General features: G+C 39.8%; 1 protein-coding gene across 4 annotated transcripts in view; it reads left to right on the top strand.

The window, feature by feature from the left end:
• Window positions 1-17617, top strand: part of SORCS2 (sortilin related VPS10 domain containing receptor 2) — a 579316-nt gene that overhangs the window by 302983 nt on the left and 258716 nt on the right. For all 4 annotated transcript variants that reach the window (XM_056352655.1, XM_056352671.1, XM_056352663.1 and 1 more), the window contains exon 3: window positions 14761-14860. In XM_056352655.1, coding sequence (XP_056208630.1) covers window positions 14761-14860 — 100 coding nt within the window. The remainder of the gene's footprint in view (window positions 1-14760; window positions 14861-17617) is intronic.

Below are 17617 nucleotides of genomic sequence, written 5' to 3' on the forward strand. Positions count from 1 at the left end.
CAGAAGTTTCTCTGACCTCTTGTAACATTTAAGGAAATTTGAGGAATCTGAAGCTCAGTTGTGTTGAATGCACATTTATCTATGTAAAATATGCGAAATGCTAGGAGAATCTGCGACAGATCCAAAAGCTATAACAAAAAAAATAAAATTAAAACCTTTACGTGCTAATCAAAATGCTGTCCACACATAGCTGCCAAATAGGCCATATGTGGCCAATGCAAATACAGGTGTGACGTGACTGTTCGTTGTTATGCTAGATTAGTCAGTTCCTGAAGACACAGCATTAATGTTGGAGGACAATTTCTCTGGGATTTGATGGGTCATCTGATTATCATATTTTGTATTATTCTTGCTAATCTCACGCTGTAGAATAGATGAAATTGTGAGCAGGTAAATAAGGAGAGTGCAACTATATTGAAAGGAGTTGGAACAAAAGATCACTTTTCCTCCTGAGACATTTATGCAGCAAAGCAGAGGGTCTTTTGCAAACACAAGAGAAAATTATTGCCATATGTAATCTTTTATGTAATATTGCTAATGAAAGAAAGTATTACCACTGGAAAAGATTTCCTTTGTCCAACCCCCTCCTTAAATCTACGTGTCTCATTTTCATGAATTTGAAGTGCAGGAATTCAGGGCCTGTGTTAGTGACAGAGGGACGAATAGCCCATTTTTATGCATTGTACATAATGATGAAAGAGCAAACCAGATTTGAGTCATGTAGGCTACCTCTTAAACTTGCCCAAAGCTTTCTCAGTAAGAGGTGACTAAGCTTTTTAGGTTCTGTAGCTGTTTCTGGAAAGGTCGTTGCATCTGTTAAGTCCTTCATTTGACAGAATAGCTTTTTTCTTGTTCTTATGTAATATCATCTATGTTGGCCTTATAAAATATTATGAATGTTCTTTGATAAAAAAAACCAAACACTAAAAAATATGGGTTAAGATTTTTTTACTTGTCTTTAATCATTTGACGTGAAATTTGTCTCTCTTTCTTGAAGTACATTGCAGATGCCCCTACTATCCAAATTCATTAGATCTTTTCAAACCTGTTAAGTGCTGGCATCCTGTTATTAATACTCTTGCAAATTCTGAAGTAAACAGATTTCAGAGACACTTGACTGTTAGTGTGAAGACAAGGTCAAAGAGTTGAATGACAAGTCCTCCTGATACAATAAGACTACCCATCAATCAGTTTTACTAGCAACTTCTTAATAAAGAAAAGAGATCAGAACATGACAAAATAGTGCCTTTGAAAATATATGTGCATGACATCCATTTTGGTATCCTTGGAGTAGTAGTTAATGATGAACAACTATTATATATGGTCTGGAAATATGGTAGTCTCCTGTAGGAGAACCTCTTCTGCAGTTTAAAACTTCTGAAACTCAGAAATTGAAAAAAATTGTATTATGCCAAAGCTTTCCGAACAACATATTAAAGTAACTAAAATAAGGAAGATGGTTAAATTTAATTTAAGAACTGCCACGTTTTAGTATTGATAACTCAAGGATGGTCATTTACAGCCATTAAAACCAATTTTATTTCAGTTACTGAATACTCTTTTGCATGAGTGTGCAAGCTTCACTGTTAATGCATTCGGCAAATACACAGCTCAGAAGCTAGGTCATTTTCCTCTAGCTTTCTGCTGAAAATTTTTGGAACATTTCAGCCTGCCATTGTCTTTCATTTCCTTAAATCTTCTGTGGCATTTATTCTACAAGGTTAGATGTTACAGAGAGGGTAGTCACTGGTAAAGTTAAATGCAGCCAGTCTACCAGTTTAATAGTAGGACAAGGTCTAAAGTTAGACAGATGGCCCTGGAAGAAGGAATTCATTTTATCTACTAATTAAATGTATAGGAACAACAAAATTATGACTCAGATCTCTCATTTTTATTAGCACAGGATATAAAAAATAAGAGAAAATATAAAATGCCTACCTGTGAAAGGACATCAGATGCATTCAACATTTCAGATATTATATGTGTCTTTGAGCTATGTTGTGAGGCTTTTTCACTTGGTCATTATCTCAAGATGATAATGAGAGTTTGTGTCAGTAAAAAGAAAACAGAAGTCAGTCCATACGTGGAGATCCAGGCTGAACACAAGATACATTTATGTGTAAATGTACTTTACTATACGAAGCTGAGAGAAGGAGGGCAGATTGCATTCTGCTGTGTTCCGTGGGATTACCCACAAGTGTGGGGCAATAGGCATTGCACTGAGCGACTACTCATGGCCACTCTCCTTTTATTGTCTCCAGTGATAGCCAAAGTCTTGATTTCTTTGAAAAAGACTGCCTTGCAGTGGATGTGGTTTGGAAGTAAGAGCAGCACACGTGTCTTAGCCTCTCCCCAAACACTGGAATGTTGGTTTTCATTTTGCTGGTGTAAGATTGAGCTGGTTTCTGAGTCATGTTTAAAAGTTACTTAATAAAATATGCCTAGTGGGACTAGTGGCTAGCATCTGGGATCTGTACATTTATTTGTAGAATAGTGGTGTTGTGCTGAACTTTCACTATGAACCTGAGGCTTGACTGCATATACCAAGAGGTTTGCCAGAGTTTTATAGGTTAAATTCCCCAAAGCAGTGGTTTTGAGTGGAATCAACAACAGCAAGGAAAAAAAAAAAGAAAAAGCTTTCATTGGGCAAGCCATGTACTTTTTTCATATAAGCTTGACTGCTCTGGACATTGGAAAATACTTGGTTATATGACTGCGAAAAGTAACGCAGCTAAAATGCTTCTGTGCCCCCCTTTCAAGCTGCAAATGTATAGTCTGGGATATGACTGCAAATTTCAAATTTCATATCCAAAGATTGTGTAGGCCCTGCATTGCAGGTTCTTTGCTTATCAGTAAATGTGAGGGTATCTTTTGTTGGATTAACCAACACTGCTGCACAGTTGGGCACTTCTTTGACACAGGCAGACTCCAAGCAGAGTTCTGATTCCAGTGAACTTAAAGACAAAACAAAATGACAAAGCTTTTGTTTTTAGTATGGTCAAGTCTTTATGTGAAATTGTGCATTTCCTAGAAAATATTCAGATAAGTTCCTTCTTTGACTTGGTGCTCTAATTGTGTTGATTGTCTACAGAAAGTGATTTTTGTTGCACAGTATCTTCAACAAAGACAAATCATGTTAAATAATTTTCATTAACTGCAGAATCACAAATTGGTTGAGGTTGAAAGGGAAAGCTTGACATCATTGAATCCAGCCCCCTTGTTCAAAGCATGGTGCTCTAGACCTTGTCCAGTCGACTTTTGACTATCTCCAAGGATGGAGATTCCACAACCTTGCTGGGCAACCTGTTCCAGTGTTCAACCACCCTCATGGTAAAGAAGATTTTTTTCTTACATTTAAATGGAGTTTAATGTGCTCTGGTTTGTGCCCACTGTGTCTTGTCATGTCACTGGGCACTGCCAAGAAGAGTCAATCTCCATCTTTTCTCCCTCCAATCAGGTATATATGCACATTGATAAGGTTTCTCTTGAGTCTTCTTTTCTCCGGGCTGAACAGTCCCAGCATTCAGTCTTGCCCTGGGTGGAGGATACTCCATTCTCCAACCATCTTTGTGGATGTTTGCTGGGCTTACTCCAGTATGTCCATGCCTCTCTTGTACTGAGGAGCCACAGTACTGCAGATGTGTCTCACCAGTGCTGAGTGGGAAGGATCACCTCCCTTGGCCTGCTGGCACTGCTCTTCCTGATGCAGCCTGAAAGACTGCTGGCCTTTTTTGCTGCAAGGGCACATTGCTGGCTTACGTTCAACTTGATGTCCACCAGGACCCTCAGGGCCTTTTCTGCAAAGCTACTTTCCAGCCTCTTGGCCTCCAGGACGTACTGGTGCATGGTGTTGTTCCTCTCCAGGTGCAGGATTTTTCACTTCCCTTTTTTGAGCTTCATGAAATTCCTGTTTGTCCATATCTCCACAAGATATGTCACTGATGCATCAGCTGCTCCTCACAGTTTTGTATCATCTACAGACTTGCTTTCATCATCCCAGGAATCTCTTTCTCATCACCTCAGAAGCTGTGAAGTCTGCTGACATCCATCTGCAGCTCTTTACTGCTAGACCTAGATCTTCTACCACCACCACAAGAGTCCTCCAAGAAAGGGGCCCATCTCCTGCTGTCCCAGCTTCAGTGAGAGACCTCAGACACCCCAGCAGCCCCAGACCTGCAGAACTGCATATTCTGCTGCCAGATCCATCTGGGTTTTAATGGTAGATTCTTGGGGAAGCAGGAGTACGTGTAATAACCTTCACTTCTACAAAAAGGACTCATTTTTAGATGCTGGATCTCTTCTTAGTCCCCCTTAATGCCAGACAAAAACGTCATTGAAGTTTTCAGCTCCTTGAGTGCTTTGTGTTATTTTGATTGTAGATAACTGTTCTTGTTCTGTGGGGGTTGCTTTCAATTGCACTTGAAATTACATGGCAACAATTTATAGTGGACCTGGCTTCCGTTGAGAACAGTCATCATAAAGTGAACGAATGTATTAGCACAGGGGTCTTCAAACTACAGCCCGTGGGCTGGATACAGCCCCCCAGGGTCCTCAATCTGGCCCCCGGTATTTACAGACACCCCCCTGCCCCCCCCGCCGGGGGCTGGGGGGGGAAACCAAGCAGCCGCAGATGGCTGCCTGCCACTGCATCCGTGCGCCGGCCCCCTGGTTAAAAAGTTTGAGGACCCCTCTATTAGCATGTCACCCTGGTATATATCAACCCTCCCTCCTGTGAAGCACAGGGTCAGCTGTGAACACATTCTTAGTGCCATTTTCGTTTTACAAAACAGATCCAAGCATGGCATATATTCAGAAGTCTTCTACCAAGGATCCTCTCCTTACTGTTTTAGTTTTAGAACTTTCATTACCATGGCATGGAAGCACCATCGATCCATGTGGAAGTGTTAATGGCCATCAAACCCCCTGCTTCCTGCACTTGTTGCTATGACATGTGATCTTCTGAGTTTGGAAACTCCTGTATAAATGCATGTATTTTTCTTAGGATTCTGTTTCCTAGCAAAATGTGCTGCATTTGCTGTGGCTGGCCCTCGTAATCTGTCAGCATAATTTATAGGAACACTTCATGGCACCTTCTGCTGCTAACAGTCTCTCAGAGTCCTGCAGAAAAGGCTGGTTCTGCCTCCTAATTTTAAGAGCCATGATGGTGGCACTGTTTGTCTTTTCTGGATCTATTTTGGATTTATGTCTGGCCAAGGCTTTGGAAGAGCTGCTATAAAAGCAGAAACATCTGCTGGGGCTTTATGTGCTGCTGGCTTGCCAAGTTCAACAGCAGGCCAAACTACAGCTGATGGGCTCAGCCCTCCCCAGGTGTCACTGCAGTTACAGGAGAATGACTGCAAGGGAAATTTGGCTGCTGAAAACTCTAAACAAAATAATTTTTTTTAAAAAAAAGAGTGTCAGGAATTGTAGAAGGCTATTAGGAGATTATGACTGGGGTCATTAGCAGGTAAGAAACATATCCTGCTGAAGTGGCTGTGAGCACCTGAGTTCCCCTGGTCCTCCTGGTAGTGCAGCACCCTCAGGGGTGCCTGCTCCCATCCTTAACTGCAGGCTTTCCCCACTGCCTTCTGCACACTGCCCGCTCAGGTGGCACAGACACATGGCGATTTTAAAGGCTGTTAGGAAATCCTCATCTTGTTTAACTGTCTGAATGTTTTCATTATTTCATGCAACCTTGCTCATGGGCAGACATGGGTGAGGCAGGCGGTGTTTTTGACATGGACAAACTTCTGTTGCAGCAATTCAAAATGATGCCTTAAAATCCTTTGTAAAAGCTCTGTTCCTGTTGTAGTTGTAATAACTTAGAATAATCACTTCTTTGACACTGTAGACATGGAAACTGATATCCTGGATGAACTTGTGCTGCATCTGAGCATTGCCCAGACTCCATCCATGACGTGTTGTATAACAGTTTCAGAGAAGCATGCCAGAAACCCCACAGCAGAAAACCGTGGGGCAGTTGATGGATCTCTAATACTCTCACCATAAGGCTTGATACCTTCCAGAGTCTATTTATCTACATTTACTTCCTGTTTAGGATATTTTCATTCTTTATAAAAATGTCCAGTTACTCCCTTAGTTCTGCCAAGCATTTGGCTTCAGATGCAGAGCACCACAGTCAAATTACTGAGAAAACATTGACTTAATTTACCTTTTTATAAAGTGCTACTACCTAGCTATATAATTCACTCCCCCTCCCACCTTCCCCAGAGCAATCATAAAATTGAGGTCAGCACTTCAGCAGCAAAACCAAAAAATCTACAAATAGAGTTAAAAAAGATTTCCACTTACTGAAGAGTATGTAGCTGTTATAGTTGGCAGAGCCCATTACTAGAGGAATAATTAGTCGGATGTGAATGTGCATATACAGTTTAATAAATTATGATCAGTTTCTAAAATTTTGTAAATGTTCTTGTTGCAGCCAGATCTATCCAGTGGTTACAAGAAAACTTGCTGTTCTGGTCAGAAAGCACAAGGCCAAGTTCTCTCCTCTCATACATCCCAGCATCCTCCTTGCCTTCCCAGGAGCTGCCTGACTGAGAATAAAGTTGTTTCAGAAATATTTCAGATGTGTGTAGTGGTTTAAATAAAAACCTTGTGCTGTGGTAGATACCTAGCATTTTTCCATGGTGGAGAATTTTACTGTTTCTTGCAAACCTAAAGAAAATGTTCTTAAACCATCCCCTTTCCCCAAAGAACACATGTATGTGAGAAGAGAAATTTTCCTTTGCAATTACTCATTTCCACTCACAGTACTTGTAAAAGAGGAATTGTACTAACAGTGATGTAAGGATGTGACCACTTCTAGCAGTATAGTTAGTACATACAATTTTGGAAAATTGCATTTTAGCACCAAAGGCTTTTCTTTCTTTTTTCCCTAAATTTTCAGCAGTCATAGCCTTTTTTTCAAGGGTGAGTGGTTGTTCAGACTGTTGGAAGGAAGTTAACACTATATAGGAAGTGAAGTATTAATTTCTTTTGTAGGTAGCAATTACATAGTTCAGTGAAACCACTGGTTTTTTTCCAACACAGTAGTTTTAGAAATAATAAATTGAGCTTTTGAAGGAAAGCCTTTTTATTAAAAAATAAACACCTAATAGTAAAAGTGTTTCTGTACTCTAATCCAGCTAGCATTTTTATGGTACAAAAATTCCCAGATTAATAGTAATAATTTTTGTAGCACTGTGTGAATTTTCAGTTCTGGTATTTTCTTTATGTTTCTAATATGCCAGAGCTGTCCCTCAGTAGCAAACCCCTCAAATTCTCCATGTTATACTCCATTCCTTGCTGAGACCTACTGATGCAATACTGGATTTGCACCTGCTGAAACTAAATCTACACAGGACCGTTTCTTAGGATAAGAAGTTTTCTTGCACACTAACAGTTACATGATATGTTGAATTCAGTGAAGAAAGTATGGTAACAAACTGATCTTTCCCTATTTAACACAATTTCATTCTCATTTTCTACTCCCTTATTTAGGTCACTCCAATCCTTTGTGGGAATGAGTTGTAAACAGAATTGCTGAACCGATCCAGGTTAAAAAGAAGTCTTCAAAGCCATTAATTTGAAGGTGGATCGTGTCAGTTTTGTTTTTAGCAGGAGCAAATGGCTTGTTTAGAATGATGGTGTGGAATTGTTAAGGTGCCCCCAAACCTGGCTATGTCCAGCTACTGCACCCTGAGGGCTGCCTGCTCCACTGCCTGCTCCACTGCCTGCTCAAGCCCTGCCTGGGTTGCAAAGCTACCAAGGAAGAAATAACACAGAGCTTTTACTTTTTTACAAAAGTAAGACATAACCCTGTGTTCCTGGCAGTGTCTTGTCTGCTTTGTCACTGTGACACAGCTTGTCTCATGGTTGAGTGGATTCATCACAAATATCTGTGTACTGCAAGCATAGCTACAGGCTGTACCTTCCAAGACATGCCGTCAGCGAGTGCTGTGTGTTGGTGATGGAATTAATGTATCAAGGCAGTAGTTTCACAATAGGTGTCTTACCTAAACTAACAGTTTCTGGGAGAAAAGGCGATGGCTGCAGGTAATAGAAGCTAATGTGATGTTTTGCGGACCTGTAAAATATAAAGGCTAATTATTGGAGATGTGCAGCAAAGTAATAAGGAGCTTGAAAATGTAACTGATAAGCAGAGCAATTATAGGCTAATGAGCAGGATGTTTATGGTATATTGAAGGACTAATGAAGGGCTGCAAAAGATAACTGTGGTGGTATACAGTGAAACTCTGCAAAGTAGGAATGTTTAAATACAGCACTGAAAGATATGTAGTATATACTAAAAACATAGTTCTGCTAGCTATTGGAGTTTAAGTGTGTGTGTATATTGTACAGGTTAAGAAATTAGCCAAAACCAGTACATGATAAATGCATGACAGAAGATACCAGTAAGGAAAAACATGATACAGTACATAAGTATGTATTACATAGCCTGAATTTCTGTGCCAAGTAACATCTCCATCCATACACAGAGCTCCGTTTATAACCTTCCATGTTCCCTCATAAGAAAACCTGAGTGGTTCCTGTTCTGTGCAAAGCTTTCTGTCCGGACAGCTCTGAGACAGGGTAATTCCTGGAAAACATGGGCTTTGAAACACTTTCTGCAAAGGTAATTGCAACCTCAGCATAGAAAGTTGTAGCATGGCATGCCAGTATGGGGCACAGTCAGCCCAGGTACCTTGTAACGTTAGGGGAGCCCACTGTTAGACCCTCAGGGGAGAAGCCAATGTGTAGCATCATTTAGTATTTGTCTTCTGTGATTTGTAAGCACCTTGCAAAATAAAGCTGTGCTCCATTCCTCACTGTGAAGTTAGTAACCATAGTTTCTGAGGAAGGATCTGACTCCCTAAAGTCACCTAGCAAGGTGAATTGGGTATATTTAATGCATTGAATAAAACTCCGGTTCTAAAATTTGTGACATTATGATCCTCCTTGTGTTTTCACTCTGTATGAATGCAGCTGTTCAGTGTTTTGGTTTAATTTGGGTTTTTTCTTTTTTTTTTCTGTGGATTTTTTTAGGTCAATATTTTACAATCAGATATATACTTACAGGTTACTAAAAAGCCACTAAAAATGGTCACCTGCCCTTTATTGTGCTCCCATGGAGTGATCAAGACTGTAGGGCTCTTCATGTGCACATAATAGCTGTAAAAATGGGAAGGAATTTCCGTAACTGTATAAATGCAGAGTTGTACCATATTCTGTACTCATCACAGCATTACAGAGCAGGTCACTTCAGCTAAGAAGGCTGTTGTGATAATCCACAGTTCTTGAAAATATCTGTTATTAGCATATGTGATCAATATAAGTTATCGGTAATGGTTTGATAAGTAAAAACAGGATTCATTCATCTTTGTAGTGCTTTGGGGAAAAAAAGGTAAACTCTCTATTGCCTAAATATGAAGTTGCTAAACTGTTTATCTGTTAGCTCTTGCCTACGCCATTGATTCTTTAGTGTAAAATTGGATTAAGGAAGAAAACATTTCTATATTTCTGGTTTTGAGAAGAAAAATATGTAACTTCAAAAAGACTCAACTTTTCTGGAAAGCAGAGAGAGAAGTATTTTCAGAAAGTACTCCAGCAGAGCTGATACCTGATGAGTAATCTGTTAATTGGATTGCTAGGGATCATACTGTTCTACAGCCTTTGAAGAAATTTTCATCTGCACGAATTCCTCAATACATGAGTCAGGTACTGGAATGCAATGTTATAATGTGTTTCTACTCTGAATAAAGGCTTTGGGGTTTTGCAGGTTTTTTATTGCTGTTTAAAAAGATTTTATGAGGCTAACCAAAGTCTCTGCAATTTCCACACTGTACATGTAAGAGCCCTTGAAATCGTCTGTGCTGTTTAAGTAATGAAGATACATTAGTGTACCACTTCTTTAAAGATATTCCTTTGGTTACTTTCAGTAGGTTTGTCCTGGCATTTGAAGTGGGAACTTCGGATGTATCTGTTTTAGATATTCCATCAGCCAGTTCTTCATTACACTACTGTTCAATAGATATCTATTTTCCTTACAGATATTTGAGGTATAGGAGATAGTGTTGTCTCTGTTTTTCAGGTAGAGGACCAGAACACAAAGGAAATCCTGGTGTTAGACATAAGTCTGTGATAAAGTAAGAACCTGAATTAATTTCTCTTGCACTTTAAAGTTCATGGTATAAATACTGGATTGTTCTTCTGACCAAAAGGAGAGGAAGGTGAGAAGGTGATGTTGAAATACATTCTGGAGAAAAGGAAGTGAGAAGTCCAGTGGGCATTATGCATAGATCCAGTCTTCCTTGATTCTGTAGCACACATCTCAATTGAATCTTTTTTTTTTCTTTTTTCCCCAACAACTTTAAGCAGATCTTTCCTGTTTTTGTGTTTTGTTTTGTTTTGTTTTGTTTTTTTCCAAAGGCTTTCTTTTCATTTTGCTAAGTAATCCATGAGTCATTTGAAATCTCTTTGTTGTTGCCTTCTAAGATTTTCAGTTAATAGGGCTTGTACAGTATAGCTCGTATAGCTAGAATGGAACATGAGTTAATCTTCAAGAAGAAAAGGCAGAGGAAATCCAATAAACGTATGTGTTAAGTGTTCCAACCTTTCTCTTTCCAATGCATCTCTTCTATTAATTAAAAACAAATTCTTTGGGTATTGAATTTTACTTGGGAATGCAATTTTCATCTCTCTAAAGATTTTCATTAAATTCTCACTATATAGATTTTAATTTTTCTTATATATATATCAATTTATACTTGTAAATATAATCTGGAAAAACAATTAACAATGAGCAATACTGTATCATAGGTGTGAGTCAAGTCGTCAGTGGAGAGCGGTATAATGGTAGCGAAGTTTAGACATGCAAACATTTGGTTCGGTTTTGGTTGCTCTTTTGGTTTAATTTCTTCTTTCTTAATATTTCTGTTGGAAGATGCTTAGACTCAGGATTTAGGTACAGTTCCAAATTATGTTAGGCATAGATTTATTTTAGCTCAAATATAGGAAAGTTACATTTTTATGGCTGAGACCCAAATTTCCGAAGTGTTTAGGGGCTTTGGAAGTTTTGTTTAATTGGGGTACATTTCGTACCACTTGAAAGTTTTCCCAACTGTTGTTTGAGGTCACAGTATTAAAACAAGCTACGAAGACATAGTTCTGTCAGCTGTAATAGCATTTTATGATATTGATGTTTGTTAATTGAGCATGCTGCTGTTACAGTGACAAGTGATTTTTCCTTACAGAAAAAAATTAAAAAATGGCACGTTTCAGCAGATGTACATGATTTCAAAGAAGCTATTACCCAGCCGCAAGCTGTGTCAGGCACAGGTTGTGTGACGTCTGCATCAGCACATGAGTTAATCACGTCATTCCAGCATCCGATGGTCCCATTGCTCTTGGATGGCCCATCTTGCTGTATCCACTGGAATGTTTCACAGAAAGCCAAAACACTCACTAACGGCCTCCAAATCACTCAGAACTGCAAGTTAGACCTATCTTTAAGAAATCAGACTTTACAGGTCTTGTTCTGGAGTTCTGCTGTTGTGCTACCACTGCAAAGGATGTTTTACTGTTCTTATCAGGTACATGTGTATCCTCTTTTCATTATACCTTGAAATATATTTTAACGAATTTTTAGGGAGGAAAAAGAATGTATTTATCCTGAATAACACAGATGGTTCATTTGTGGATTTTGATTTTGCTCTCCTTAACACTTTTGACACACAAGTCTGGTTTTTAACACACAAAAAAAGTATCCTTATGACTGGAAGAGCATAAAGGGCTCCTGCTCTCCTGAATTTGGCAGCTTCTTAATATGTTCTTGAAACAGGCATGCACTGAGATCCCAGAATTCATCCTCCCCAACCCTGTCTGTAGCCCAGTAGTACAATTACAGGGAATTCCGTCCTAGCTCTGTGCCACAAAATGTAATTCTTTATATATGCAGAATCAGGAACTTGGAATTTGTCTCAAGTGAAAAAAAAATGTGATGACCTGTTTACTCTGGATTATAGCAGATTTGGAAAACCAATTAATTTGGTCAGTGCTTCCCTTGAATGATGTCCTTGAACTACGTTCTTTTATATGTAAATATCTTAAAGAATAGCTGACATTCCTTAGCTCCCTCAAGACTGAGTTATAGTAAAAAAGGTTTGGGACTCTGAATAAATTTCTCCATAGACCCACAGATTTTCTGCCAGTCTAGGTCTTCCTACTTAGGCATGGTGTACGTTTATGGATATGCGTTAGTCTGTTGCCTCAGGCTGAAATTGGAATTTTCCCCCTCTCCTTGAGATAGCCAATTTATACCAGAACATAAAAAATGTTTGACTATACAGTTTTTCTACTTTTGCCTGAAAATAACATAGTTACCTTAGTTTACTCTTTTTGTTATAACCTTATTCTTTTCTTGTAGTACTTTTTAGAAGTCATGAGAATTAAAAGAGGAAGTTTTAGACTTGGACTTTATATCTTTGAAATGCTTTATCTTCTTTGGGCTTCTTGCCTGTACTGTTTTCATACCTTGATACAGTTGCTGCCACTGTCCCCCCTGCAGTGTTACTCTCCAGTGGTCCCATTGTATTAATCCTGGAACTGCCTCTTCAAAGTAAATTGGATCATCTTTAAGGTTCAGAGAATTATTTCAGCGAGTTATTGCTGGGAAAGCCACTAACCTGATATTCTTTCCTCAGAGAGAATAGAGTAGGTTCTGTTTCCATCATACATACTTGTTCTGCATGATTTCAGTACATCGGCCTAAACTCAGGATTTTAGTCTTTGGTTTAATTTCTTTTCTGTCAAACACCTCTGGCAAATTAGCTTTATCATTGTCCATCCTATTCCCCTTAGAATTTTAATTAGCTTGGTGCTGAATACCCAGTATAGTGCAATTATATGCATTTGATTTCTACAGAAATATTTGTCCAAACTGAATTGCATTAACTTTTACAAAACTAAATTGCCAAAGTTGCAGTTGAAGCAATGTTATGGGGAAAAAAATAGATCAAATCCATTCAGATGTCATTACAAAATAGGTAAATTCTCAACTTCAGGCTGTGAGTGTGGTCTGTGTGTCTTAGGCTTATGCTCAGTCATTTTTTTTGACTGGAAGAAAAGCAAGGTGTCTTGGTGTGCCTTAAGACCTGATCCAGGCATATCATTCTTTGCCCAATATGCTTGGTGATGCCAAAGGCATAGAAAGCTGCCCCATGGCCACAGGTGAGACTTCTTGTATCACATGGAAAGCTGGATGTGTGAAAGTAAAGTAGCCACCTCTGCCTTTGTACTGCTTGCCTTCTGACTTTAAACAACATCCTTGGTGCGGGTGGGATGGGACATGGGTGGGTAGAGGATGGGCACACAGTGCTCATGGAAGCTTCCTGCAGGCACCAACCCCTGTAGGACTGTTCTGCCTCATGTGGCTTGAAGGAGACCTCAGGCTGTGTGCCACCTGTCAAGGTGTACACACTCAGCCAGAGATTTGCTTTCTCACTTTTCTCTCACTGTACTCAGTCATGCTCCTATGAACTTCAGCAGTCACTCCCCTGGTCGAGGAATATGGGACAACAGAGCCTACCAGTGGGTAATGAACATGGGAGACAACGGGGCTATGGGGCAGGAATCACTGCCTAGGCAGTCCTGTGTAACACTGGGAGGGACACAGGTCTCATCCTGGTTCTCTTGGACATGAAAGTTGTTGTATGTTCACAATTGTTTGAATAATGCAGAGGTATTCTGCAGGGCACATTCAGCCTGGTTTGTTAAAGGAGATTGTTATTCCAGTGAAAAAAGCGTGTATAGAGTGGAAGTCCTCCCACAAGTTATCTGTCCTAGGGAGGCATTCTTGGTGAAGAAGGGACAGGTGCCTTAGAAGTGTCTGAATCCCCTTCCAAATGTAAAAGGAAAAACTGTAAATATGGAGAGACCATATGTTGCAATTTGATCCTATGTAGAACAAACAAGGCTTTGTCCAAAGTGATTTAATTTGGGATGTGACTTGCTGTGAGTTTCACTAACTGATGTTTTCCTATACTGACATTTCACTTGTGCGTTCTTTTTATACTAGACATTGCCCATACAGGCACGTATCACACATAACATTTTTCACTGTAGGTTTTTCAGGCATGTGAAACAATTTCTGCTGAGTACCCACATTTGAAATATTCATAGATTTGTGTGTATGACACATTGATGGCCGAGTACTGACTTTGTTTTTATTAATTCAAAATGTAGTGATTCTCTGAAAAGGAGCTGGAGGAGTAGGTGGATAACTTTATTGAGTATGAATTCTGATTGAGGTCCATTGCGAGTCTTCCAGACCTCAGGTCAAATTGTTCTTTTATGCAACACCAGGCTCTGAAGTTGGGTCTTCTTTTTCTGCATAGCTGAGGAGGTGCTGTTAGTACTTGCTGGTGAGTCTTTGCTCTGCTTAGCTCTTTTTCTCCCACCTTGTGGGTGGTGATGGAAAGGTATATGTGTTGGGCTACTGTCACTGCATGGTGCAGTGCCAGGATGGAACTAGCACTGCACGGTACTGCAACATGCAAACAGAACCAGCCATGGTTTTTCAAACCTAGAAAAATATTCTTAATAGTGGCAGGTTTCTTTTAGTAGCTAATGATCTCTGAAAAGAGCAAAAGGATGGCGGAGAAGCACTGAAAATAGTTAGTGCTACAAAGTGGGGTTTTTTGCAGTTTCAATGCTGAAGCCTTTAGAAGAGAGCACTTAGAGATGTTTGATTTCTTTCAGATCCTCAGATTTTGGGACGTTATACACGAAGTTGAATCTACAGCCTGGGATTGCCACTGTTATTGACAACTTCTACATTTGTCCCACCAACAAAAAAAAGGTACGTAAAAAAGAAATGAGTTTTTATAGTGCAGCTGAGATTCTGCAACTATATGAAGTGTATTTCAGAAGCTTTCAAAATATGGGAAAGTGGTTTCCACAAAGTTTCGGGTCACCTTAGGTGCATTTGTAAGGTATGGAAGCAGGGTATTTATACTTCCTTGAATAACATAGAAAGGAAAAAAATGCCTACATGGACTCTGAAAACTTTTGAGGACATTTGCTCCTGGCAATTGAGTTTCCTTGAAGTTTTCCATGGCGATGAAAAAGGAACTTTTGTTGGTTTTCAGTCATCCACATAAATTCTGGGACTAACATTCAACCTCTTCATCTTTATGCACAATTTCAAAGTCCTTAAATGCCCATTCCTTAATATAAAGCATAGGGATTGGGCTGGCTGTCATTCAGAATTATGTTTATCCTGTGTAAAACCTTAATTAAAAATAAGAAAACCCTCTCCTTAAACTCTTGCTTAAAAAATGTTCCTGCATCATTACCAAACCAAAAAGCTTTTCATGGAGCCTAGGAAGATTAAATGGACTTCATAAGTGAGGGCGAAATCGACCCATTGAGTGTATTTACAATGGATGTTATATTAGAAGCAACAGGAAGAGCAATTATGAGGAAAAAAAAAGAAACAATAACAAACCTTCTATGTCTGCAAAATGCCTGTGATTTGTGAAATACATTGTGAATAACACAAGCACAGTAGGTCTTTCATGAAATAAGAATTTTCTCTTGATAAGGGCCTTTTAACTCCGGTGTAATACAGAAGCATTGATTTCATGCAGAGGCCACTGATTGGAAGGACAATGTTAGTTGTGTTTATCTGTCTGTTCTGCTTATTCAAAAATCAGTGGAATCTGCCTGAATGATTAAGTACATATTTTATTTCTCTTGCCATTGTCACTGGAGTTTTTGTGCACAAGCTATGCTATGCCTGAGCTTGGTAATATATTATTAATCTGCTGCAAAGTCAGTAATTATTTTTTTTTGTTTCTTGAAGTGGAACTACCACCAAGCGCAGAGTTGCTGCAGATTTGTGTCTCAGGCATAAGATCTACTGGTGACTTCAAGTCCAAAAGAATAAAACTAAAAATCTTTACCCATCTCAGTTTCTGGGATAAAGGTTAAAAGTATGAGGTGAATGACAGCCCTGGGGAGGATTTCTCCCAGCTCACCCAGCTACAATGTAGAAGCCTGTGCAAGCACAGTGGGGTCAGTGACAATGTCCTTGTGCCAGTTGTCTGGCAAAACAAACACTGGTAAGATCACTACTGAATTTCAAGCCTGAAGGTCACACCAATGTTCACCTCAAATCTCATGTTAACCCTGTCTTAGAAAAATCTATATTCAGTTCAAGAAGTTTAAGTTCTTAGAGATGCAAACCCTGCTTAGTAAACTCATATTGGAACCCATCTGTTACAGAAAGTCCCTTTGAGTCATTAAATATGCTATTTTTATGCAGAGATTTGCTTCTACGGAGGTGTTCAGTAGTATACAAATGACAAAAACATGAGAGCAGAAAGGATTTCTAGGGCCCATAAATGATGCTAGAAGGAGATATAGTTATACATGCAAATGTACATACATACCTGTATACATGGTAGAAAAATGGTGAAAGTGTTGGGGTTAAATGCTTGAGCTGACAGCTTCAGATTGGTCTTGGAGCTGTTGCAGTCACGTGTGGCAGGTAAGAAGGAAGTCTCCATGTAATAAGAACTTTGTCTGTTGTAATGGGAACTTTTCTGGTGCTGGACATTTGATTAGGACACTAAGACTACCATTTGATTTCACAAAAGTTATTTAGAAAGATGGAAGAACATAGAATCATAGAATCGCTTATGTTGGAAAGGACATTTAGGATTATCGAGTCCAACCATTAACCCAAGCATGGCGAACTCCACCACTAAACCATGGCCCTAAGCACCACATCTACACAGCTTTTAAATATGTCCAGGGATGGTGACTCAACCAGTTCCCTGGGCAGCCTGTTGCAATGCTTGACAGTGCTTTTGGTGAAGGAATTTTCCTAGTATCCAATCTAAACCCCTCCTGGTACAACCTGAGGCCATTTCATCTTGTCCTATCACTTGTTACTTGGGAGAACAAAGTGACCCCAACCTGGCTACAGCCTCCTGTCAGGGTGCTGTAGAGAGCCGTAAGGTCTCCCCTGAGCCTCCTCTTCTCTGGACTAAACAGTGTCCATTCCCTCAGTGTCTCCCCATCAGACTTGTGCTCCAGACCCTTCACAGCGCCGTTGCCCATCTCTGGACGTGCTCCAGCCCCTCAATGTCCCTGGGGCAGTGAGCGGCCCAAACCTGAACCCAGGATTTGAGAGATGGCCTCACCAGTGCCGAGTGCAGGGGGTTGGTCACTGCCCTGGTCCTGCTGGCTACACTGTTTCTGATCCAAGCCAGGATGCTGTTGGCCTTCTTGGCCACCTGGGTGCACTACTGGCTCATACTCAGCTGGCCAACTGTTGACCAGCATGTCTCCCTATCCATCCGTTTGAGTACAGCTACACTGGCGTGGAATGGAACATATAGAGCTCTGCCTCCCTTTTCCAAGTTGAGCAGAAGTCTTGGGATTTCACCTGTTTCTAATGGTACGAGACTTCAGATCACTATGGCAAGTTTTCTTCAATCAGTTCACATATTTTGAAATGTGCTGAAAATGGAAACTGGAGTGCTGACTGTGCATACTGGAACTCAGCATGCACTGTAAATTTAAAGCATATGTAGTCCCATGCTACCAT

This window comes from Falco biarmicus, chromosome 1 (genome assembly GCF_023638135.1).
Source record: "Falco biarmicus isolate bFalBia1 chromosome 1, bFalBia1.pri, whole genome shotgun sequence".
Lineage (NCBI taxonomy): Eukaryota > Metazoa > Chordata > Aves > Falconiformes > Falconidae > Falco > Falco biarmicus.